At 41.7% G+C, this 24,600-nt stretch overlaps 1 protein-coding gene across 3 annotated transcripts in view; it reads right to left on the reverse strand.

The window, feature by feature from the left end:
• The window catches only part of ERICH3 (glutamate rich 3), a 34,703-nt gene that overhangs the window by 8,684 nt on the left and 1,419 nt on the right, over positions 1 to 24,600 (reverse strand). The window contains exons 1-12 of one of the 3 annotated variants that reach the window (XM_083845913.1): positions 19,134 to 19,573; positions 15,424 to 15,517; positions 13,745 to 13,870; positions 12,787 to 12,861; positions 10,840 to 10,968; positions 10,099 to 10,179; positions 9,449 to 9,604; positions 7,907 to 8,125; positions 7,304 to 7,484; positions 5,773 to 5,959; positions 3,515 to 3,804; positions 1,161 to 1,382 (exon numbers count right to left, since the gene is read on the reverse strand). In XM_083845913.1, coding sequence (XP_083702039.1) covers positions 1,161 to 1,382; positions 3,515 to 3,804; positions 5,773 to 5,959; positions 7,304 to 7,484; positions 7,907 to 8,125; positions 9,449 to 9,604; positions 10,099 to 10,179; positions 10,840 to 10,968; positions 12,787 to 12,861; positions 13,745 to 13,870; positions 15,424 to 15,517; positions 19,134 to 19,285 — 1,912 coding nt within the window. In that variant the 5' untranslated portion in view covers positions 19,286 to 19,573. Of the gene's footprint in view, positions 1 to 1,160; positions 1,383 to 3,505; positions 3,805 to 5,772; positions 5,960 to 7,303; positions 7,485 to 7,906; positions 8,126 to 9,448; positions 9,605 to 10,098; positions 10,180 to 10,839; positions 10,969 to 12,786; positions 12,862 to 13,744; positions 13,871 to 15,423; positions 15,518 to 19,133; positions 19,574 to 24,600 lie in introns of those variants that run through there. The other 2 variants (XM_083845912.1, XM_083845914.1) reach the window with 2 other exon arrangements.

A 24,600-nucleotide genomic window follows, 5' to 3' on the forward strand; every position in this document is an offset into this window, starting at 1 on the left:
CCATTTAACATATTTTTTTTCTGATAATGGAAATGAACCTCAGTAGCTCCATCAGTCACAAAAAATACACTTTCAAAAGCCCCTGTAAATATGCTTAAGATGAAATCTTTTATCAAACAGAGCTCAAGAAACTATTCTAAAACTCAACAATAGCAGCAGTCCTTCAGTGCACTGCTGTTACAGAATCATAGAATCAATTCAGGTTGGAAAAGACCTAAGATCATCTAGTCCAACCTTTAAACTAGTACTAAAGTCCACCACTAAACCATGCTACTACTTTCTAAATCTACATGTTTCTTGAAGACCTTCAGAGATGGTAAATTATCTCAGTGAATATCATAAAGATATCCAAAATCATACATAAAACACTCAAGTTGAATAGGAAGTGAAGCTCACTGTATCCTTTAATAAAACATACATGGAACATCATTTGAAATTCATAAATGGAAAATTTGCAGGGAAAAAAAAGCAGTGATAATTCTTCAATAACATTTAACCAAACAGTAGAGATTATTGCTCTAATAGTGTCCAGTGTCCAAAGTTCACATGGATTCAAGAAGAGATTAGTCAAACTCAAGGAAGAAAAAGCCATTTAGGCCTACTACCTACAAGGGACCACCGTTGACTCCAGTGATTTACAGTGGTGGGAAAACACAGTGGGGAAGCAGAACCAGAGATCTAGCAGAGTATAAAATTGAGGTTTATTCAGCATTTATGTCATTAAAGACAGCAGTTCTGAAATGCAAGGTGTTTTGTCAGGTTTCCTGGTGACTTCTCAGATAAAAGTGCACATCCCCAGGAAGTGTAAGTGGTAAACAGCATCCATGAAGCTATGACCATTAAGTGCTTATCTGTCCCAAGTATTTAGAGCTACTAATCTCTAACGGTGCTGACTGGCACCATCTCCATTTCTGCAACTAAACAGTTCAGCCACGTCTACTGTGAGCTGGCACATGCTTACATTGCCCCATAGGGTTAGCTTTTTTTCCGTGACAGTTGGTGGAATTGATAAGAACACAGGTAAGATAGCTATCTTTTACCAGTTCAGTAGGCACTACATGATCTTTTCTATGCAGACTCAACACACATTACTGGACATGCACAACATGTAAAACATGCATCAGGTTGACTTCCCTAAGCCTCATTATAAAAAAACTAACCTTGTCTGTCATCCTCCAAGTCACTGTCAGAATATCCATCACTTTCATCTCTCTCACTGACAGAGGCCTGCAGTGCCTTCTGTGATGAGTTTTCACTCTCCTTCTCATAGTCTAAATTATGTTTTTCATCATGTGGAGATGACTTTGACATTCCATTTCTTTGATCACTACTCTGTCCTTCTTCATTAACTTCTTCTTCTGCTTCAAAATCTTCATCATAGTCTAAAATAAAAGAATCATACTGTGAGACAGGAAATGGAATTCAAACTACTAAAGTTCTTTTTCAGCAGACAAAGGTTAACTTCATTAATTTCCTTTTCCCTTTTCATTTGTTCACTCGTAAAACCCATGAGAGTCTCTAAAACCACAGACAGGAATAGTAAGAGCACGTTATCGTAAAAAAGCATCACAGTCTTCATAGATAGAGTAGGACAAATGCAATAAAGCTACTGAATGATGTGCAAAGTATGATTAATACATTAAAAATAAAATAAAAAAATCATTAGCCATTGAGAGGACTACAAGAATTAAGAGTTAGGCAAACTCAAATAAAATGCAAGACACTCTCTTATTACAGCAGAAAAACACATTGCAATGAGAAAAAAATAGAAGCAATAGAAAAAAGTGGAGAAAGGTAATATATGGTAGCACAAAGTAAGATAAATGACACAGCTAATTAACAAAGAATTGCCTTACAACCTGTGTTAATTAATTAAATCCAGGCAAAGGGTGCTGCAGAGGAACATTCTGCTATCACGCTATTCTAGTTTGCTCATTTAGTTCCCAGATGAAATCCTAGTACAAATGACGCTTACAGCAGAATTACTATTTTTACATCAGCAGGGTCTGGATTTCTTCCCAGGCTACTAGCCTGACATGTAACATAAGATAGATAACTTTGCTCAGCTCTGTAGGTAAAAGCTGTCTTCATGCATATGCATTAAAGCATCCTTTCCTTTCCAGCCAGGAGTGCACTATTTTAAATCCCAGTCACCGGAAAGAATAGTGATGTCTGTGATTTCCATTTAAAATTCAGTAATTCCACTGCTACCACTAGCTAACTGCACATGCTGCAGAGAAGCAACACGCCTACATCGTGATGGAGAACTGTCACTACTGACACACCAGCTGTCCCTCTTGGCCATAATTTCTCACCTTTCACCATAATTGCTCACTTCTTTTTTCTTTCCATCAGTGCTTTTAAGGTCCTGAAGTGACAGAATGCCATGGGCAGAAGTGACAATTATCTGATTCAGAAGCAATTAAGCAAATAAACAATTACCCAGACACCACAGATTAAGGGAATAAGTATATTTATTTTCTGTATTAAAAATCAATTGAGTTTCCAACTGCATTGTTGGAAAAAAGGCCTCTTTAGGTAACTGTCAGAAAGATGCCTACCACCCTGGAAGAAAAAAGGCTTGATTAATCACAAAAGCACCTCCGCTAGGACTAACAAGGAAGCTGTGCAGTAGCACTGCAGAATTATGAAAGTAAAAATAGGATTAGGAAGTAAAAATGAAAATCTTTCTCTGAGTAACACTTACTCTGAAAAAGGCATTTTAACAAGGAGTGAGTGAAAGAATAGGCGGAGCTAGCTGTCTCTTCCTTTAGGGGCAGACAGAGGTGTACACAGACTGATGACAAGAGAGACTAGTCTTAGGTGGCACTGGGAAAATGCCACATTCTCCGCATGAAGTTGGAGCTGCTACACATCATTTTTATACCACAAATGTCGTCTTTGTCCACCACATGAAACATCCCTTGGGCAAACTTAGAGCAAGGGCAGCCTCTCTCTGGTCTTTGTTTTTAAATCTCTGTCAACAGAAACCAGGTGGGGCTCAATCAAAAGGGGTAAGGTCAGCCAGGTACAGCTATCAATGGGAGTGCTAGGTAAAGGGAAAGGATGATCATCACAGCAGGGTCAGAGCAGAGGAGGCAAGAAAGGTGAGCTGGGAGGCCAGGGACAGAGGGAACGAATGTTCAGATGAGTGAGGAAGCTGGAGGTTAGGGTGGGTGGCAGGTACATGGTGCTTGGGGTTGCGTGATGGAGAAGGGACTGGAAAGAGCTTTACGTGAACAAAGCATCTTGCTGCCGCTGGCAACGGATGAGAGAGAAGACTGAGGTATTTCACCTGGCTCTCAATCTTGGTGTCATTTTGCTGCTGTGTGTTCCTCCCAGCTATCAGCCACTGATAACTTCACCATCTTCACCATTTTTCTCACACATGAGCTGTCCTAAGAGTGGACACCACCAAGTGAGCTGGAGGCCCACAGTCCCATACCTTCTCCAGAATTACCCTCTCCTATTTTTCATCCCCTGCTTGTGTTTTGGAATACTGTACCATTTTTACCAGTGTCTTCCTGACTATCTTCAGTCTCATGATTGAATAGTTTTTTCCTTTCTTCTCCTCTATACTCCTGTCCAGTCTCCGTTTTCTCTTCAATGGTTTCCACACTTGCTTTATGACCTGGTAAGATGACTAACACCAAATCTTTGCTTGATTTCTGCTCAACACTGCTATCACTTGGCTCACTGTGCACTCCATCTTTCCAGGAACCCACTTGCTTTTCCTCGTAGTCCTTCTCCATCGTTCTCTTGGGAGGGGATGGCTTTTTGTCCAGACCCATTGCAATAATGCACCTACAAAAAAAAAAAAGGAGAATTGGAAAGTATCACATTTTTCTGTCAGTGAACAATGGAAAAACAGTAGACAGTGAGCTCTTCGACTCATTACCAGTTGTGAGATCAGGCACATATCTGCCTCCACTTCACCTCTCAGACAACACGGATACTGATAATGACTGGCTTTGAGAAGCACCCTAAAATCCTCAAGTGCTCCACAGACACAGATGCAATTCTCCCTTGAAGGACAGTAAGGCTATCTGCACTTAAAGGTGACAACTGAAGGATAAGCAGTTTAGAGTCAAAATTATCAAAAGTGTTCATTAATTTCAAGCTACACCAAGCATGATCTGAAAAGACACAATCACTGTGAAAGGCAGACAAGCTCCAAGTCAGAGGTGTGCTGGATACAGATCCTGCATTATCAGCAAGTAAAGCAGTAACACAGGTTTTATGAATATAACATTGCCTGCTGGGTCAAATAACTGTGGGTGAAGAGGGGTATTGAATTTGGATTATTTAAAATTTCTGTTCTGTTTTTTATCTAACAGTAATCCAAACATCTGAAGAACAAAACACTTTGAATGACTTGTTGAGACTGCTCCTCTTGTATAAAAGGAGTGCCAAATTCCCTTTCTTACGGTTAGGAGAAACATGTAAGAGACCAGAGTTCCTACTCCTGATTTAGCATTACTCGCAGACATAATGAACAACTCTACACCACGTATGAGTGTGAGGACATTGTGTTGCATGTAATAAGTTGATTCAAATCTACAGGCAGAATGAAACTGAAAATTTCACTTTAACTAATCTTAAGTCTCTGTGGATAATTTTATTTTCTTCATAGACAACTATGTCTTAAAAACGTTTCCTCCACCCAAAAATGCTTTTCATATGTAAAGTTTAGATGTAAACAGCTGTAACGCGAGAGGAATTACAAACTACTGTGAATATCCCGTCATCAAGAAGTCTAGAAATCTTTTAGTTTTGCAGCCATAAAATGTAAATGTGCCAATTTCTAAGAAGAGACTTTAATTATTCCTGGTACTTTTCAGGGACCTTTGAGATACTCAGTCATAGAATCATAGAATGGCTTGGGTTGGAAGGGACCTTAAAGATCTTCTAACTCCAACCCCCCTGCCATAGGTAGGGATCCCACCCACTAGATTAGGTTGGCCAAAGCCCCATCCAGCCTGGCCTTGAACACCTCCAGGAATGGGGCATCCACAACTCTTGGCAACATATTCCAATGCCTCGCTATCCTTAGAGTGAAGAATTTTCTCCTAATGTCTAGTCTAAATGTAACCTATTTTAGTTTAAGGAAGTTTAAGGAAGATTATACTAAAATTAAAGCTTCTTGACAAAACCACAGTTGTTGCTCACAGCACTGACCTCTGCCCCAAGAGAATGGAACTCTTCTCTGCACAGATTTGTTTTCAGAAACATGGCTAACATTCAATACTGCCATATTCTGTAGCCAGGAGTATTACAGCAGAATTACACTTTAGAGGCAGAGCTGTTTAATAAATAATCTTTTTATGACAATCACAAAGAAAACCCCAAAAACTACAACTTACTAAACAGCACTCTTTATATTCCCTATCGCTTCCACCGGAAACATGAAGGTGGCATGCTTATACCACTCCACACCTATTCCTCCAAACTCTACTGTTGATGAAGCACTGAATGCCTTCCTGACAAGCTGACAGATGAAGTGCTATGATGCAAATATTGTCCATTGCTATGTAAACTCCACAGAGTATTTGAAGAGGCAGCACAAAAGTCAGCTGACTTTGATGACATCCTTGAACATAGGAGTTTGAAGGGTAAGCTTAATTATGCAGGTTGCAAGGGGTACTCAGAAACTGACCAGGTTCTACAGAGCTGTAGAACGCCAGAAAGATTTCAAAAGAGGAAACAAGTGATAAATACTCTAAAAACTGTGCTGCTAAGACCCTGTGAAAAAAAGTGCATGTGACTCCATACCTATAGCAAGGAGATGCTCCTTCCACGTTAAGAAACCCAAAGTATCCATGTCTGCCTCCCAGCCTGGAACGCTTCTGATGTTTGTACTCACAGCAAGAGCTCAACCTGTCCACTTGCATCCCATTGAGAAAAAAGGTGAGGCTGAATGGGAAACCATGGTGCCTCTTTGAGACAAACTGGAAGGTCTCTGAAACCACAGAAATGAAAGAGTTCAAAGAAAAAGGTTATGCTTTATGGTCAGCCCACTGCACTTGTTGTATCTCATCTACATCATTGCCAGAGCATCCAGCCCTCTGAGGTCGGGTTCTTCCATTCTCAGCTGTATTAGTTAGTTGGTAAAACTCTACCCTCCTCCAAACACAACAGTCTTATCTCTTTCCAACCCAGGAGTACCAGGATGGACACACCTGCAACAAGCTAATACATCGCCAGTTTAGCCACTCGCTGCTACAGCATTAATAGAAACCAGAGACTCTCATCTCAAAAAAAAATGACTTTGCCACACTTATTAGTGGCTCTGGACCTGAAGTAATATGATCTTACTCATAGCAACACTAAGCAGCTGAAAGCTACTGTTTCTGAAGTTTTTTCAAGCTACTCTGCAAGGGCACTGTTAGGCATTCAAACTTTAAGAGCACTGAGGCTCCTACCCTGCTCCATTCCAAGAGAGACTGATCTGTACTGCCTTTAATTACAATTCATGGTATCCTTCCAAAGAAAACTGAGCACACACAAGTAGGGAGGAAACCACACTACTCCAGCAGGTTCCCTAAGAGGTATGAATGTGGCTCAGAACAACAGAACACACAAAGGACACCTTCTTGCACAGCTGGGACACAGCTGCAATGAGTATCTTTAAATCAGATCTGTGGGCACACTGCAATGCATCCATAACCCCAGTGGACAGACTGAAGTGCAGGGATCTCTGCACCATCTTCCCATATCCAGTAAAAATGCAAATGCAGACAGTGGGTTCTGTGAGCTGGAATGAGGGGTATAGCTCTCTTTCTCACGAGTGAAAATCTCCCAGTCATTTCCTAATTTTCCGGAACATAGTTTGACTTTTACTGATGAGATAAACCAGTGTGAGTAATCCTTAAGATACTGATGGAGTCACATTCATGTAAAAGAGATGGAAACTGGGCTCTCACTACATACTTTTCTTTCTGGAATAATAAACATGCACTGATATATTATAGCAAGTCAAAAAAAGATAACATTTATGGACGGTTTACTGCTACAACTATTTTATTAATCATACATCTCTATACAAAATTAATCTAATCTAACAGTATTTTGATAAATCAGTTCTCTAAACTCCTTCTAACAACTTCCAAAAGTAATTGCAACCTCAATTTCAATTATGAAACTGTAGATCCAGATTTCTGTTTGAAGGCAGATGGTGAAAAATCCCTGGATGCACATATCTTGACTGAGCTCAGCTGAAATCATTTTGATATCACATCAGTATTTTAGCCAAAAAGAAGATGTTGCCAGAATCAAAATGAACTCTTCCACTCTTTATCCTTACCTCCTTCCAACAGCTTGCCTTTGTAGACACAAAGGTTTTCTCCTCCACAGTGTTGTTGACAGACTTTGACTTCATCTTTATAATCAGCATCATCATGAGATAAATGCACACTTTTTCCTAGAAAGATCATGGTAACAAATGCATTGCTGCGTAATGAGGGCTTAGGTAATCCTCCAGAATTCTGCAGCAGAAAATACATAAAAATGCACTCAGCTTCCAACAATAACAAAAGGTGAGCACAATGATGATACACATGCTGCATAAACCTGAAGCTTTCACTCTTTTAAGACAGTCCTTGAGCTGCTTAAGCTGAAAAGTGTTTTGTGGCATACAGAAGTGCAAGGAAAGATTTTGGACTGAAAATCCACTGCATTGAATTGCCTGAGATTGGACAGACCAGCTTTAATGACCCATATAGTCCGTTCCAATCCTGTGTTCCTGTAACTTCTCTTCCAGGAGGCATTACTGGCTGGAGATCTAGTGTAACAGATGAAGTTTTCATACACTCAGCGTGCTTCATAAATCCCCCTGAAGTTCTGAATATATCAGTGAGGACGGTAATATACCTGTACTTAAACAGAGAAGTAGAAAGAGACAACTTACCTTTGTTAAAAGTTGCTCTAAGCCTTTTGGTGTGGTGGGCGGGCAAAGTCGTCTCCCTCTGGGCATCCCATTTCTTGTTGCCTTTACACTCTTGTCTCCTTTTTGTAGAGGGGGAGGTGGCACTGGTATCACATAATTGTTAATGACAGGGAGTCGATATGGGGATTTACCAGTCACATATTCCACTGAGCTCATAAGTCTTAACTCAGTCTTCTCCCCCTGAAAAAAAATATTTAACCATGTTAAACAGGTCATGCAAAAATAGCTACTGAGCATATTGAACTAACCATGGTTTTGCTATTCTTTACTTTTCGAAACACACATACTTCTAGAATTGCATACCTCCACAATTTTGTTCTGTGAAAACATTTCTGTGCTAAACTCCTTTTTTTCCAATTTGCAAAGCAACAGGCACAAATGGAGAAACCAAGATCAGATTGGCTGAAAATGTCACGCATAGATATACACAGGATTGTAAACCAGGTACTACTAGTAACCATGCAGAGTCCTGATCACAAGCAGATAGAACTCTGCACAACCCCACAGCACTGCTGTATTCTCTCCACTGGCAAGCAAATTTCAAAGGAATCTTCCAATAGTAGCATGATTTGGCACCAATTATATGAGGTGTGGTTCACAATGCTTCTTTCCCATTTGCAGTGGAGGTTTAGTCCACCTTCAGGAGGAAATGCAGACAGAACACCGGGGTCCTGAAACGGAGGACACGATATTCTGCAAGCATTGCATGCACTGGAACTAAGCTCTTTGACCTGTCTTCATAATCTATAACTAATTTAGTTGTTTTGTCAGTAGCAAGCATTAAAGAAACCATTTAAATCACACGTAATTTGAGAGTAGACATATATAAGAGTACTAAATAAAGCCAGAAAATTCTTGGAGAAAGGATTGTGACCATCACAATCCAGAGCAAATGCACAGCAGAGGTGAGCTATTCATACAGTGTCTGCCAGTCAGTGGTAGCAGGTCATAGTCCCATTCCAAAATCTTCCAGTCCCAAGGAACTCCTAACATAAGCCAGTTACATAACGGTTTTCTAGGACAGAATACAAATCCAAATCTCACCTGGGAGTAACTGTGTACACTTGAAGACTGTTTTGTTACTCTAAAGAGTTCTTGCTCTCTGTCCCCACTAGTGGGGCTTACTAGGACGAATGGTACAAAAAAAGAAAAGGTTTTTGCCACTTTGCAACTGTAGATGAAAATGAAAACTTATAAGACTGTGAGGAAATATTCCTGAGTTATCAGTGTTAACTGCGTGCCTGCCTTTTTCTCTGCGTAACAGATCTTACGTTATGAAAGAGAAGTCATCACATTTTTCCTGGCTGTGATCACGCATTAAACCATTAAGATAATGTCTTGAAAATTAAGGGGAGGATAAGAAAGAGAGTTTAGTGAAAGCTGCTAACCATTTGACAGGCATGTTATCTACATTAAGTATATAGTTCTGGGAACTACAGTATTTAGCAGTATTACAAAACTGTCACTAAGATATATTATTTTCAGAATGAAATATGGCCTCACCCCACTAGCTAACTGCTGATCATTTTCAAGTGCATGGCACTTTTGTTTAGAGCTTGAAGTCTTTGGAACAGACCCTACTACAGCACAGCTGTGAAGTGGCTGGAGTCGAAGTGGGTGTTGCATATTTCCTGGAGCTGTATGTGGTCGACAGGAAGTCTAGAAAAGGAAAAAGAAAACAGCTAGAAAATCTCAGTGTATAGTTTCTAGTGCAGAGCAGTACCATACAGAAAAAAATATAGCACTGATCAAGATAATCAGAAGTGATGAGAGGAGCTCAGGTACCTTCAGCAAATTTATTTTCTAGTACCTTCTGCTTCTGAAGAACAAGATTCCTTTAGGGATCTCTAATTGAGCATCCAAAAACTGGAACTTCCAAAATAACCCTTGGCCATAAATCTAGCCTTTGTTACTGTCCATTCACGGTCTAACTTTGAAACAGATATAATGAACTCATAAAAAACCATAGCAATATGCTCTATTTTGCTGACTTGAGCACATGGACACAGAGAATTCATAATAAAATCATGTCTATTTTTGTTCAATACTCATCATTTTTCTGACTTTTATTTATTTCATCCTTCTCTTTTATACCCTTCAGAATATCAAGTTAACATTTTAACATCAAAAAAAAAAGTTTAAAATTAACTCACTATCTTAAAAAAAGAAGTCTCCTTGGATCGGTGTTGATAAGAAGGATGTTCACCGCTATAATCTGCAAGTCCAGGTGCCCTCTGTATGGGATGAAGAGAAGAAAGTCATTCAGGATTGACAGTCTCTTTTCAGCCTGCACAAGTTATCATTATTGAAATGAAGAACCAGTTAGAACTGTACTATATATTTGGCCTTTGACCTTAGACTTTGGAATCACTGTATTTCAAGAGTATATTAACATTCCTTCTCTACATGTTAACAGAGAGAGAGAGGCTTCTGAGTCAGAGCTTCAAAGCAAAGATTTCTGGAATTAATCATCTTATTTCATCCCTTCAACTCCTTTTTCTAAAAGACCTCCATTGTTTTCAGGATTTTACAACATGTGTAAACTTGCCTACAGCCACAGTATTTATTGACCATATTTACTGTGCTGATACATACCCAACCTTGAGTGACATGGCAGATAAAAGGAAAAGATTAAAGCAGATTTATCTCAAAGCAAAATTAATTTTATGTGTTCTAATGTGCCACTCCTGCAACATTGGCTTCCCTAAATTTCTCTTTAGTGACACAATCCTGCAAACAGGAAACCAAATACAAGTGATGAAGAATGAGGCTCTAGTCTGCAACAATCAGGACCATCAGTGGTCTAGGCTAAGCACAGATGTCATAGGTATATGTGCACACTTTTGGTTATGTGTGCTAATATTATAGCATATGAAGCACTTGATGAAACTCACCATTTGTGAATGACTAGCTGGTTCTCCAGCCACTAAAGGGTGGAGTCCATAATGATTTCTGGGACCAAGTGGCGGATGTGGGGAGTACACAGGGCTAGCACCTTCCACTGATCTTCTGGATCGTTCCACCTAAAAGAACGCAAATGAACATATCCGAGGTATTAAAAATTAGGTATCAAACAGCATGTTTGAGCTTGCCTTCTGCCTCTCTTTCACTGGACAGTTACGACAATTAGCTTGACTAGACCCAATGGATGACCTGCTAAGGAAGGAAGGAAATCATGGGAAGAAGGACAGAATGAGAGATGGATAAGGGAAAATACTTGTTCCCTTCTCTGATCCATTCCTCTGCAGCCCTCACCAGCTGCTGATCCTCCCAAATTCAATTCATCTGCCTTTTTTTTCTGTGCATCTCCCAATTCTTAGTTTGGTTGAAGGTCTCTCTTAAATTTGCTTGCCTCTGCCATTTCCTTGCCCTGACTGCTGCCCCTTCCTACCTTTTTTTCCTCAAAAGCTCCCCAGTGGACTGACTATACCTCTGGAAATAGAGAGCTATGTCTCTCATCCTCATTTTCTCAGTTATCTGTCTTTCTTCTTTCCTTTTAGATTAGTTACTCAGACACTCACGGAATGTGTGAGAAAAGAATAAATTACACTGCAAATTCCTGCCAGGTTCTTGAGTACCAATGTGGCATCACAGCAGAGAAACAGATCACATATCCACAGGCATCTCCCTTACATCTCTCACTGAAAGAAGCAGTTTTGGTTTATGTACCAATATTATCCAAGTGCAGAGTCCCTTAATAGAATGCCTTAGTCACACTCCTTCCTCACAACAACTATGCTGCTTCCATCTTCTAGCAGCAGAAGTTCCGTCAGTAAATGATGTCTTTGCAATTACCAGAGTTAGTGTTTTTCAAGTACATCTCTTTTTTTTTCTTGATGAATTGCTCATAAATGTATTATTTAAATTCTAAAAGACTTGACATTGTTTTTCAACTGCTCAAAGAAGCAGCCAGCTTCTCAATACATTCTTCTTAATGTATGCAGGCTCCTAATAAAGAAATAACACATTGAGGATATTTTAGCCAAAATGAGAAAAAATTTTCCCATAAACATTCAGATGACTTCATGGGGAGAACAACCATTGGCTTCTGTGGGATTTCATGGCTCTGAAACCACAGAAACAAGCTTTACTCACATCACACCAAAGTAAAGACTTCTGAAACCTCTCTTCATCACTTACGCACTGTTTCTAGTAAATATCACGTGGATAGGCAAACAACTGATAGCATGATCTCAGTGCTCAGCAACAATCAAATGCAGATAGTGGCTAGAATTACTAGGAGAAGAACCGCAACACTTATATTAAATTATTCATCTGGTTTGCCATTTCAAACCAGAAACAATAGAACCAGAAAAGGTTAAAAAAAATGGTGACAGTAATGAGAAGCCTGGAATGGCTCATGTATGAAAGATTCAATGACTGAGGCTCTTCAGCTTGGAAGACTGAGAAGGAATATGAGAAAGGTATGTAAAACCATCAATGCCTTGGAAAAGGGGAACAGTTATTAACTTTTACGTACCGAGAACAATGGAGCATCAAACAGAGTTATCAGAAAGCAGATAAATGAATTATTGTGCAGAAATGCAAGGACATACTATTTTCATACAACTCTTAATTAAATTCCACAACCAAGAACACTGCAGAATTAGATTCAGAAGGACTCAGAAATATGCACGGAAGTTCCTGAATTGCTGGATAGAAGAAGGAGATGTAACCTGGGGCAGGATCATCTTCTGCTTGCCTGTTTCTTGTACTTGTCCCATAAACATGAGAGACAGGTCACTTGGCTCACTAAATCTCTGGTCTAACTCATTCTGGCTGTTATTTAACAAAGCCAAATTGCCATGTCCTACCAGTACTCAGTAGCACTCAAGCCTTACCTTGTTCTTCTGCAGAACCCTCTCCTTCCTCACAGAACTTTCAAGTTTCCTTTTTATTTCCAGCTGATGATGACGCTATTGATGTAAGAGAAAGAGGAATCTCATTAAGAGACATAACGAGATATCAATGAATACAAGAACACTTGTTTCTGTTCTGTTTATCACTTGCCTGTTCCCTGGTCATTACCCTCGTTGAACCCTATTATAAAGCTGCTATTGACTCAATCCACTTGCATTATACCTGTGTATCTTAACATTGGCAAGGGACCAACTGAGCATTTGTAAAGCTGTAGTGATTAACTCCATCCTTGATACACAGCAGGAATGTGCACAAATTTAGTTCTCAGATAAGATATGCAACAATTTTTTAATTAGTTTGACTGGAAAAGTTTTCAAACAAACTAGCCCTGTGAATATCATCTTATAATCTATTAATTTTAAATAGTTTTACCCTCATGTACTAAAAGAAATAGGTGGATTCAGGTATACTAACTACTAAAGCTGTCATCCCATAGAATGTATCACAGATTTATCATCTGATGGAATGAACTCCAGAGCGATCAGCTCTCAGCAGAATTACTGGTTCTAATTTCTCCCATGCATGCAACTTGTGCTACTGTTTCCCAACAAACTTTCCCTACATGCTTTCTTCAGCCTGTTGCCCCATTTATAAGGTGACCACCAAAGTGCAGTAAGTGAGCCACTATGATAAGTGCTCCCAAGGCTGGGCAGTGTATGGCAGTGTATGGTATCCCTGTCCGTGGCAGGGGGGTTAGAATTAGATGATCTTTAAGGTGCCTTCCAACCCAAACTATTCTATGACTCTATGGTAACAACTAGAGGCCAGTGGAGACTTCACACAGGCTACATCAAGCATAAAAATTGTCCTAGATAACAGCCACTAGCTGTCAGCAGGGAAGCATCTGAAAAGGCTTATCCATTCCTAGTAAATGCATACCTCCATGTCAAGGACCTTACGAAATATGGCCCGAGCCAGGCACTCCTGTACATATCTCTGGTGATCCCTCCTCATAGCATTTAGCCGGTATTCTTTCTCAGGTATTATTCTTCCACTCCTTGAGATCTGCCATAAACAAATAATATGTAACTAAGAAGAAGAGGAGAAGACAGAATAAAATATATTTCTACACAGAGCACAATTTCACAGGAGGATTACTTTCTCATCCACTAGCCATCATCTCTGCTTCTGCCATGGTGCTGGGACTCACTTCCCCAGCACAGAACTGTAGTTTCTCTCACCCCATGGACCCTGTCAGCCAAATGAAGAGATCAGGAGAGAAGCAGTCACATTTCCTAAAAGCTGAGGCTCAATCTTACTCTTCGCATGCTGTCACCTAACTCAGTGGAGGGAAATTAAATACTTGCCTTCCTACAGTGTAAGGGTTGCATCTGCCTCTGCTAAACAGAGTCACACCTAGGAGTGCTTAAGTGCCAGTCCTCTCTCTTTCACAAGAAAACACGATGTTTTTTCCAAGCTGAAATGTTTGATCCTACACATACACTGCGCCATGTCATCTATTCCTGTGATCTCTTCCTACCACTGTAAGTAAGCGGCTGTGTCCAATAATCTCTTTGTTTAATACAGAGGAGTTGTGAATTGGAAAGAACCGTCTCATTCATCACATGAAGAGAAACAGAAAATGAGTGCCTTGTTTGTCCGCACTAACTACAGGCAACACCGCTTACATCTTTCAGCCTGTCAATATCATTACACTACTACGCTAACAAGGGCAAGGAAATAGTGATATCTGGGGAGGCTGTAGGTGCAAGCAGAACACTTTTTACACTTCCCCAAGTCTGTGCTCCTTGGCATGAGGTTCTCCCACCGTCTAACTACGGATCCCCATCAATCCTGTCAGGGACTGGGTGGTGGAAACTGAAGGGGAACCCACAGCCCAAGGCAGCACCAAACACATAACTTCTCTGCCAAAGTCTCTGCAGCTTCCCTGCTGGTACATTTAATCACCTCTTCCTACAGCTGCTATGTTGTCAGGGTGCCAGAGGCAGCTGCTGGCTATGGTCTGACAACAGGGGACAGGAGGCTGAAACTTTTCCTTCCAGTGTTACACTGGCAGCAAGGAGCACAGCAGGCCATGCAGCAGCCATGCCCCTGTGGAACCACCACCCACCACCCACCCATGTGCCAGCATCTCCATAGCCCAGGTGGCCCTTGGACCTGGACGTCCCGAAACGTGCTCAATACCAGCAGCAGTATTTCCTCATCTGTACTACTGTCTTTAAAACCACTCAGCACATGGAGCTAAGCACTGAGCTCGGAATTACCTGTCTTTCTGCTGTTCTGATTTCAGCCTTACGCACTACAGCCCCATCCACAGCCCTCTGATATCTTGCCAACCAACACTGGGAAATAACACAGTGAGAAATGTCTGGACTGAACAAACCTGCCCTGAGTCAGAATGTGATCATATGGTTTTGACCTGGCACAGCATCGTTTCACGTGTTTGGCTAGCTGGCCAAATTCTTACCAACAACAGCATGTACCTCTAACAAATAAACGACAGAACCATCAGTGTTTTGACTTTTCAATATTAAAATAAGCACAAAATTCTTTTCTTTTTTTTTTTTCCCTCAGAAAAGGAAACTTTTCAATCTCACCAGTCCTGATCTCTGAAGATGTCGTCTTATCCTGGTATTGCTGAAATACCCAGCCAGGTGTTTGTCTGTAAGGCTATTGTAGGTTGCAAGAAATCTGAAATGAAATCAATGCAGATGTCATAAAAGCCTCCTGACAGCCTACTTGCTACAGCTTTTTGCTTAAGTTATAAAAAATTACCCAATAGTTTGCTGCACAAAATGCTGTCTCGATGATTCACGTCCAGTATTTTTTCATATAAATGCCCATCAGATTTTGTAAAAGTAATATCTTGTTGCCCCATGAAGATTCATATCAGAAACAAGTGACTTCTACACAGCGTACAGCCGCTCAGAGCTGAACAGTGTACCAGTACCAAGGCACGGGTTCCAGCAGAGCCCACACCTGAAGGCCTCTTCCAAGAACTCCCACAAGAGCTGCCCCAAATAATAACCTCTGACCTGTGGCAGGTCAGTCTCATGCCATACAGAATTTGAAGCTGGATTCCTGGCTGAGTCCAGCAGACAGATCCCAGCCCATGCTTCTGCAGCAGGCCCTGCTGGAGCTTCACAAGCTATTGCTAACCACCAGGAGAGAGAGTTCCCCAAAGTCCTGCACCATTGCACTCCTTCCACTGCCCCAGCACGTGCTCTGTGCTCCCCTTCCTTCCATCGCCTGCTAAATGGTGCCAGAAAGGGCAGCCAGTTTTTGCCAGTTTTGCAAAGCGCTGCAGAATAACTTGGTTATTTCAAGTTACTGGAATTGGGTTGGGAGGCACCTCCAGAGGCCTTCTAGTCCAATTCCTTTGTGCAGATGAAGTCTGATGTAATATGCTTGAGCATATCAGTCCTCAGTGCCAGCTCTCAGCCATTAATATCTGGTATGAATTACAAAAATGCAATTAGCAGTACAAAAAAAATTTTTTTTCAGTCTACTTATGTTAGCAGAAACTTTTAACACATACTTTTAAGACATGACACTTTCAGTAATATTTTCACTAGTCTGAAAGTCAGTATACACATTATTATATTGGGTGTAAATCTTCACTCTGATTAAGACCACTCATTTGTGTTTTCAGCCAAAGCCATGTTTCTACCTGTTTTCATGGTGCCTTCCTGTTCTTTATTGTTCCCACCATCACAGGGATAGCGTATCAAATTCATCAGTTGGAACACCTACACAGAAAACTAACTGGTTTCAATTCTGGGTATAAAAACATAAGCTTAAATCTTCACCCTCCTTTGAATCATTTTCTCAGTTGGGATTCAGCTACGTGTCTGATAAAACGTTGCCTGGCCAACCACTAATTTGTTAATGAATAGAAAAGTCAATTTCCTCCATTTCGCTCTTACACCAGCAGAACTCACAAGCCACACAAGAAAACCCACCCATGACAGCAAGATTAGGAACCATCCCGTCTACTTCAGGGACCATTCTTTCAAACACAACAGTTACTCTAGACTATTTAAACAAACATCCAAGAATGCTTGTCCCACAAATATATTTGTAAATTCAATTGCACAAAGCCTGTACAGGGCAAGAGTCATGACTTTTGTGATACTTACAGGCTACAAAGCACATGTTACTCTAGTACACTTTTTTTCTGGCTGTTACCATATCGTAGGAGTTTGTCTGAAAGTGCAGCTAGCATTGATGAGAAAACTTTTTTTTTCCCTCTAAATAAAACTACTTCATTTTACCAAAAATCATCGGGTCTACTCTATGGGACTGATTTGCTCAAGTTAAATTTAAAAAACAAACAAACAAACAAACAAAAAACTACTCTGCAGGAAACCAAAGAGTTTGTATAGAAGGCCAGCAAGCACAGTCATCTCTTACACCATTCTGTCTGCATGAATGACAGCCCTGATACACTCACCGAGCTGCTATCCATTTACCACCTTTTTGCAGAGGCTGCTGAAAGGATGAAAAAGAGTACTCAACAAAACTGGGATATCAGAAGATGGCTGAGAGGTGAAGGACAGTGCCTCTCTTTCAAGAATCCAGCCTCACCTAGTTCAGAATTCACAGACACTGAAAAACCCACCATCCAGTTCAGTATTAACTTATGCAGGTCAAAGCTAAAGACACAGATCTATTTTGCCATAAAGTGCTCTCCAGATATTAAAGAGACTGGTCACCTTGTCCTGCAATAGCTCTCAAATGTCACTCAGTCTAACAGACTTCTGGGTCTATGCTGTTTTAGTGGACAGACTGCTTGTGCTAGACTTCTTTCTGCTAATCTTTTCCTATTTAATGATCTCAGATTTAAGGTACACGTCTTCTTCTGTATCCAGAGAAATATAAAAAGGGACTGAAATTAAATGCAAGAACCTCTCTAGCTTTTTCCAGCTCCCAGTTCCATATACTGAAGATTCTCTTTAATGCATACATGTAACAATTTGAAGTGAACAAACTGCATCTCTCTTCTATTTATTGGTGAAAAACTGTAAAACCAATAAACATGGATAACCAGCCAACGTAGACCAAAGCCCTCCCTTGCTGTACCCAAGATATGCCACACATCTCTGGAAAGCGAACAGAGCTCAATCATTGCAGCTACCAAAGGTCAGTGCTTCCAAAAATTGTACCTAAGACAGGAGGGTTGAACACAAAACTGAAGCATCCATAACCTATTTTTATATAGTTCTTAGCATAACTTTACCTTATTTCAGCCCCTGCAAAGCAGGACAAATAACAGTGTGACAGTAGGCTTAATTAGGCTTAATTTTTTAATGTTCTATATCCATTCACTCTGTAAAATGTATACAATCAGATACATATTGCATAATACATTCATAGTGACCTTTCATCTGTGTAGGCAGAGTATGTTTTAACTACACAATAAGAGAGCTCTTCTTCCCTTTGGCTTTAAATTTAAATGTCACTATACCTCTATTATATATCTTTCAATGGGATCATTCAAGATAAACGTCTACTGCTAGGCTGAGTTACCATGCACAGAAGTATGTTCAAGGAAAGAAAGAATTTAAAAAAAAAAAAAAAGAAGAAGAAGAGAGAGAAATGATGAATTTACTGGAATTTTATCTGGGGTTTCACAGTAATCTCACAGGTAGCCTACCAACAATAAATTGAACTTTAAACTAGCAATTTAGTTTACCCTGTTATGCATATTGATTAAACACTGGTACTATAGCAACTGTTCTGCATTACTTTCTTCATCCATTGTTTGTATTTGCATTTGAAACTGCAAGATTACATTGGTTGCACCTAAGTGTTTACTTATCGCCTAGCAATTGCATATGGAGGCAGAGGAGAAACTCAATTCAATTCCTTTCCATTCCATTTGATTCCTTCCATCTAATATTTCATGGACCATGGAATTAGTTAAAATGCAGCTCCCCTCTGACCACACAGATGTAGCAAATGCAGTTTCACAGACATCTTTTTATACTTATTTTCTCATTTAAATTATGAACAGGTGAATTAAATTCAAAGTTCAACAGAGTATTGGGAGAAATAAGAAAATGTTTTGGGCCTGAACCAAAAGCCATGGAAGCGTTAGAAAGAATGCAACTGAATCCAGCGGGCTTTGGCAGAGCCACACAGCCAACAGAAGCCTGAACTCCCCGCCCAGATGAACGAATGCCTCCTGGCCGAGAAAACAGGGTGCCCGCGGGAGGAGCCATGCACAGCACCCCAGGCACTGACCCGCATTCAGCTTCAAACCAAGCGCAGAAAGCAGGGGCTGGCCCTGCAAGCCTATGCTCACTTGGAAGGACATCTTCTGACAGTTTTCCTGCTTACTTCACATGCCCAGTTCACCTTCCTCCAGAAGATTTCAGGCAGGCGTAGGTGGGATTGGGTCATATTAGCACTACGCCTTGGCTTGGTCAAAATCCTTCTGGAGTATCCCATCGGCATCAAAGGCTCAGACTTGTGCAGTGCTCCAGAGAACGGAAGGCAGGCATACTTTCCAGTCTATGGGCTGCCAGGGTAAGACATTATCCTCTGAATGAGATCTGTGCCCTTCATTCACACACGTATCTTCAGCGTATCTTCAAGCCCAAGCTTCAGCCGCAGCTGGTGTTCCCTTGTGCCAACAGATAACCAGAGCACAGGCGTGTGCAGTGTGGTCAAGGGGCCACATCCCAAGAGCTATTTCCTTTCAGTCTCTGCAGACTCACAAACCATAAAAATTCAGAATGCTGCCTACAAATTACAAAGGTAGAACAGACAGGAAGATGATTCAGAAAGATACGGTAACAGAGCTGCTACAACACAGATCTGGGCTCATCATTAGCTTCACAGAACAAGGCAGCAGCCTTTAACTTCTGAGCAAGTTATCTGAGATATAATACTAAAGCTATCTAACTTGATATCAGTCAGAAACAAGCTCCTCAGCAAAGCAGATTGTTGGTTTCATTTATTCCTCTGATCCTGCACATATTAACAACAAAAAAATAGATAATAGAAGTTCCTGTCAGAGAACTTATCTCCTTCAGATTTAAATATTGAAGTTATACACAAATGTCACCTCTAAATCCTCTATAACAGATGAAAGTGCAGAACTGATAAAAATGCTTGTTAGGAAAACATACAGCAAAGAAAAAGCATCAGTCTTAAACAGTATTACGCAAAATGCTTGTTACTGTTATATCTTAGTAAGCCCAAAAAGTCATTTTTCTGGATATTGGTGGGAGTCATTTTTCCCTGTCCATCTTGTTTATTCTCTTATTTAAAAAATCTGGTTTTTTATTACAATTGCAGGCATTTTTTCTGGCACAGAACCTAGACTGACTGACCTGTAGTTTCTGGAACTAGTTTTGAAGCTCTTCTCAAAATTAGTATCTCACTTGTTTCTTTGGTATCACTGCCAATGACTACATATCATCATTCATTCAGTAATTTCATATTTAAGGCTCTTCAGAATTCTTGGATATACACAGTTTGTTCCTGATTTTTTTTTAATCAATTTGTTCAAAATCCTCCCTCACTTGCATCTAAATTTGAGCTGAGTTCCCCAAATTCATGTCCAATCAAGACTGATTCCAGTTAAGAAATCTTAAATTTTTCAACAGTGACATTTCAGGCATAGAACTTTTACTACAGTCACTGAGAAACAGTAGCATTGTATTTTAATGAGAACTTTTCAATTAAGTCCACTTTTTTCATAAATGTCCTTTATCTTGCTTACAATCAGAGGCCAGAATACACTTTACGTTACACTAGAGATTTATTACAGTCTTAATTTCTAAAGCAAAAAGTCAATAGTCAAAAAACATTTTGCTTCTCACCTGACTAGAATTTTACAGCATGGGACAAGGGAAGGGAAGGGAAGGGAAGGGAAGGGAAGGGAAGGGAAGGGAAGGGAAGGGAAGGGAAGGGAAGGGAAGGGAAGGGAAGGGAAGGGAAGGGAAGGGAAGGGAAGGGAAGGGAAGGGAAGGGAAGGGAAGGGAAGGGAAGGGAAGGGAAGGGAAGGGAAGGGAAGGGAAGGGAAGGGAAGGGAAGGGAAGGGAAGGGAAGGGAAGGGAAGGGAAGGGAAGGGAAGGGAAGGGAAGGGAAGGGAAGGGAAGGGAAGGGAAGGGAAGGGAAGGGAAGGGAAGGGAAGGGAAGGGAAGGGAAGGGAAGGGAAGGGAAAGGCAGTTGGAAGGGAACTTCCATGATCATCAAGTCCTACTGCTGACCCCTTCACAGCTCACCAAAAGTTAAAGCACATTATTCAGGGCACTGCCCAAATGCCTTTTGAACACTGACTAGCAAGGGGCATCAACTGCCGCTCTAGGAAGCCTTGTCCCAGTGTTTGACCACCCTCACAATAAAGCAATTTTTCCTAATGCCCAGTCTGACCCTCCCTGGCCCAGCTTTGTGGCATTCCCGCACACCTGTCATTGGTTACCAGGAGAACTAGCAAAAAGGAAAATTGTCCCAATTTACACACAGCTTTTATTAACCAGCCAGTTCTACTGAAAAAGAGCAGACCTCTGAAGCTCAGTTAACATGGATCTGCCAAGGCGGGGAAGAGCTGCCAAGGAGCTCTCCCATCAGGTGAGGCCAGCTACGATTCCCATCCCCAAAGTCATCTGCGCACAAAGACTTTCCGGACCCCCAAAAAGGTGGGAAACTAAGCCAGGTCACTTCCTCACCCAGGGCGCACACTCTACCAGAAGTCATGACGTGTGGGGCACATGCTCTGCGTGGGTACCTAATGGCCTCAGGAAGCCCAGGCCAGAGGGAAGCAGAGCACCCCCGTGCCAGCCAACAGCACGGGGCAGCAGGCTCATCCCCCCCCAGGGCTCTGCACTGCAGCAGCTTCGCCTTCGGCCTCTGAGACAAGCAGCATTTCTGCTGCTTGCCTCTCACACTTCGGTATCGCTTACATTTCCAGGGTGACACCTTCACAGCCCATTCAGGAAAATTAATTGCTGTCACTGGAGCCAACTCCTCTTTTTTCCCCAATAATAGAAGTAATAAATTAATAAAGGCAACTACAAATACCCAGATTAACTGGCAGAATGGTGCCACAAAAACTGGAAGAGCCACAGTTTATTTTGCCTTTTTAAAAATGTAATTTGGGGCTAAAGTACAATACGCATCAGTCCAAAATGCGCAGAGAACTCCCTTCGCAGCACAGGGAGTCCAGCCATGTGTGACAGACCACACAAAACATAAAACGCACTCCAGCTGATGACTAGGACTTCAGTAAATCAAGGAACTGCCCATTTGGAACTCTATATTCTACAGGAGTTTCACTGCATTATCATTGCCACTGTTATTTTATTAACAGTATCTATTTTTTTATCAGCTCACAGTGCGCCTTGCACTGTATTCAGAGCCAGTGCTGTGTATCACAATGGTTTTGATGACACTCTCAGTGATTTGAAGGGACGTCACGACAAAGTCACAGCAGGCCTCTTACATTAGTTTTACAAAGCAAATGTTCAAGGTTAATAATTTACAGTGCAATGAAGTCAGTGACTGCTCACCAAATAAATAATCTAGGAGGGCATCAAACTTTAGTTATTGATTAGTAGAGGCACAGGGAATTACAGCTCCTGTGCCGTACGCTACAACTGCAGCTTATTGCTCCAGTCAAACGACAGTCCCAGCCCTGACCGAGGGGCATTCCTAACCTTTAACAAACCACTGAATCTTGCGCTGTTTCTGCTGGATACATAAACAAGAAAAGCTTGTTTGGCTTTCGGGCAGAACAAATCTAACTGTAACGCCAATGCACAAGCTGTCAACCACAAACAGCAAGTTCAATATCGCACAAGGCAGGGGCACCTGCAACAGCACAATCTGTTTGGGAGACAAGACGGCTCTCACAAGGCCTTCCAACCGCTATCTGCCATTCCCTCCATAAGGAAGTTATTCAGCCACCATGAACTACAGCCTTCTTCCCAAAAAAGACTGTCAGGGTCTTTAAAGTTCATTAAGATCAGATTTGCCAAAGTGTTTTTTTCTGCAGAACTGGAATTCAGGATTAAATTCTGGAAGCCAGGACTTTGTGAATCCTAGCTGGGAATGGCCTAATTGTCACACGTGCAATAAAAAGATGGTACAATTTCATCACTGACATTCAGGAAACAGACTGCCGCCTTTGTTACACTCTGCAGCATAAATGCTGATTTTGTTTGGTGACTCCAAGTTCAAGCTAAGCGAAGGAAATGCAGAAACTGACTATGATGTGTTTGCATTCCTCTCTCTTTGGGCCTCTCCTCTTCCTCTTAGCCACCACAAAAGGAGGGTCTTGCCCTGTTAGGATACAAGCTGTAACACTTGCAACTAGGCCTTAGATCACAACCCTTCTCCAAAGAAGGGAAACCGTGCACCTGAGCAATTGGGTCACTGACTGACCCAACAACTGCAATGCCTTTGGGCTTTACCCCCAGGCACAGCTTTGGTTTCTACATTTATTAATGTCCAGTACTACTGCTCCTTTTATGAGAAGCCATGCTAGAACACAACTACTGAAAAAAAAAAAAAAAACCTCACTGAAATCAGCAGATGACTTGAAAGTTTAATGGGACTTTGGATTCTAACAATAATTAATCGCTTTATTTCGAACCCACAAAACCCTTAAGCACATGTGCAGTTTTACTCAGGTGGTAACTCAACCAAGTAAGGGAGAGGTTGTGGTTGCTCCAAATCACACTGTATCTCTGCTCAAATATTTGCAGGACCACTTCAGCCCCAGTCATTTGGTCTCCCACTGAGACAAGGACACACAGGTCACACCTGCCTGGGTTTTTGTTTCAAAAGCTTTACACAACTTTCCCTACCCTTCTGATCTGACCTACTTAATGGCCAAAGCCCTGAGGATTCTTTGCCCAGATACTCAATGAGAATGTTATCATTTATTTTATGAATGCTTTGCCACAGGGGGATGGTCACCAAGCTCAAAGGCATCTGTAGGTCTAACAAGCAAACGAAAGTGAACTTGTTCTGCTGGTACCCAAAAGCAGCTATGCTGCACTGGAAGCAGTGACTCACTCAACGCTCAGCCTGAGCCTGGTGCAGGAGCCTTAGGAAGCGGAAGGCGCACAGAAGTCCTGGTGGCCATGCCCCTCCGCACGGCCTGGCTGTGAGCTGCTCTGCTGGAAAGGCCCTGCTGGCTCAGGAGGGCACGAGCCGAAGAGGTGCCAGCTGCAGGCCCCAGCAGCGAGGGAAGCCAGCGGCACCCTGGCTGTGCGGAGGGGCATGGCCGGCAGAATGAGGGAACGGTCTGTCACCATTACTTGGCCCTCACTAGACCCCACATGCACTGCTGTGTCTGGTTTTGGACATTTGGAGGCCACTGGGACATTGGGAGCTAGAGCCCTTGCCATGGGAGGGGAGACTGAGGGAGCGGGAGCAGCCTGGAGCAGTGGCAGTTCTGGGGAGCCCCTTGCCAGGCCCTCAGGGAGCTGACAGAGAAGAGGGAGCCAGGCAGGCCCCCACTGCCATGCACAGTGGGAAGACGAGAGACAACAGATGCTGGTAGAAACACGAGAGGTGCAGGCAGGGTCTGATGGAGAAGCTTTTCCTCGTGAGGATAGTCACAGGGTGGAGGGGTCGCCCACTGGGAGCGCAGTTTCCATCCTTGAGGTTTCCAGGATCAGTCTGTATAAAGTGACCTGGCTTGGTCTCACTGCGCACAGGGGACTGGACTACAAACCTCATGCAGTCTTCTCCACTGTGCATTATTTTTTGATCCTATGATTCATTTGGCAGTTATACTAGGCTGGCATAGCTTT

The sequence above is a fragment of the Anser anser genome (assembly GCF_964211835.1).
Source record: "Anser anser genome assembly, chromosome: 8".
NCBI classification, from domain to species: domain Eukaryota; kingdom Metazoa; phylum Chordata; class Aves; order Anseriformes; family Anatidae; genus Anser; species Anser anser.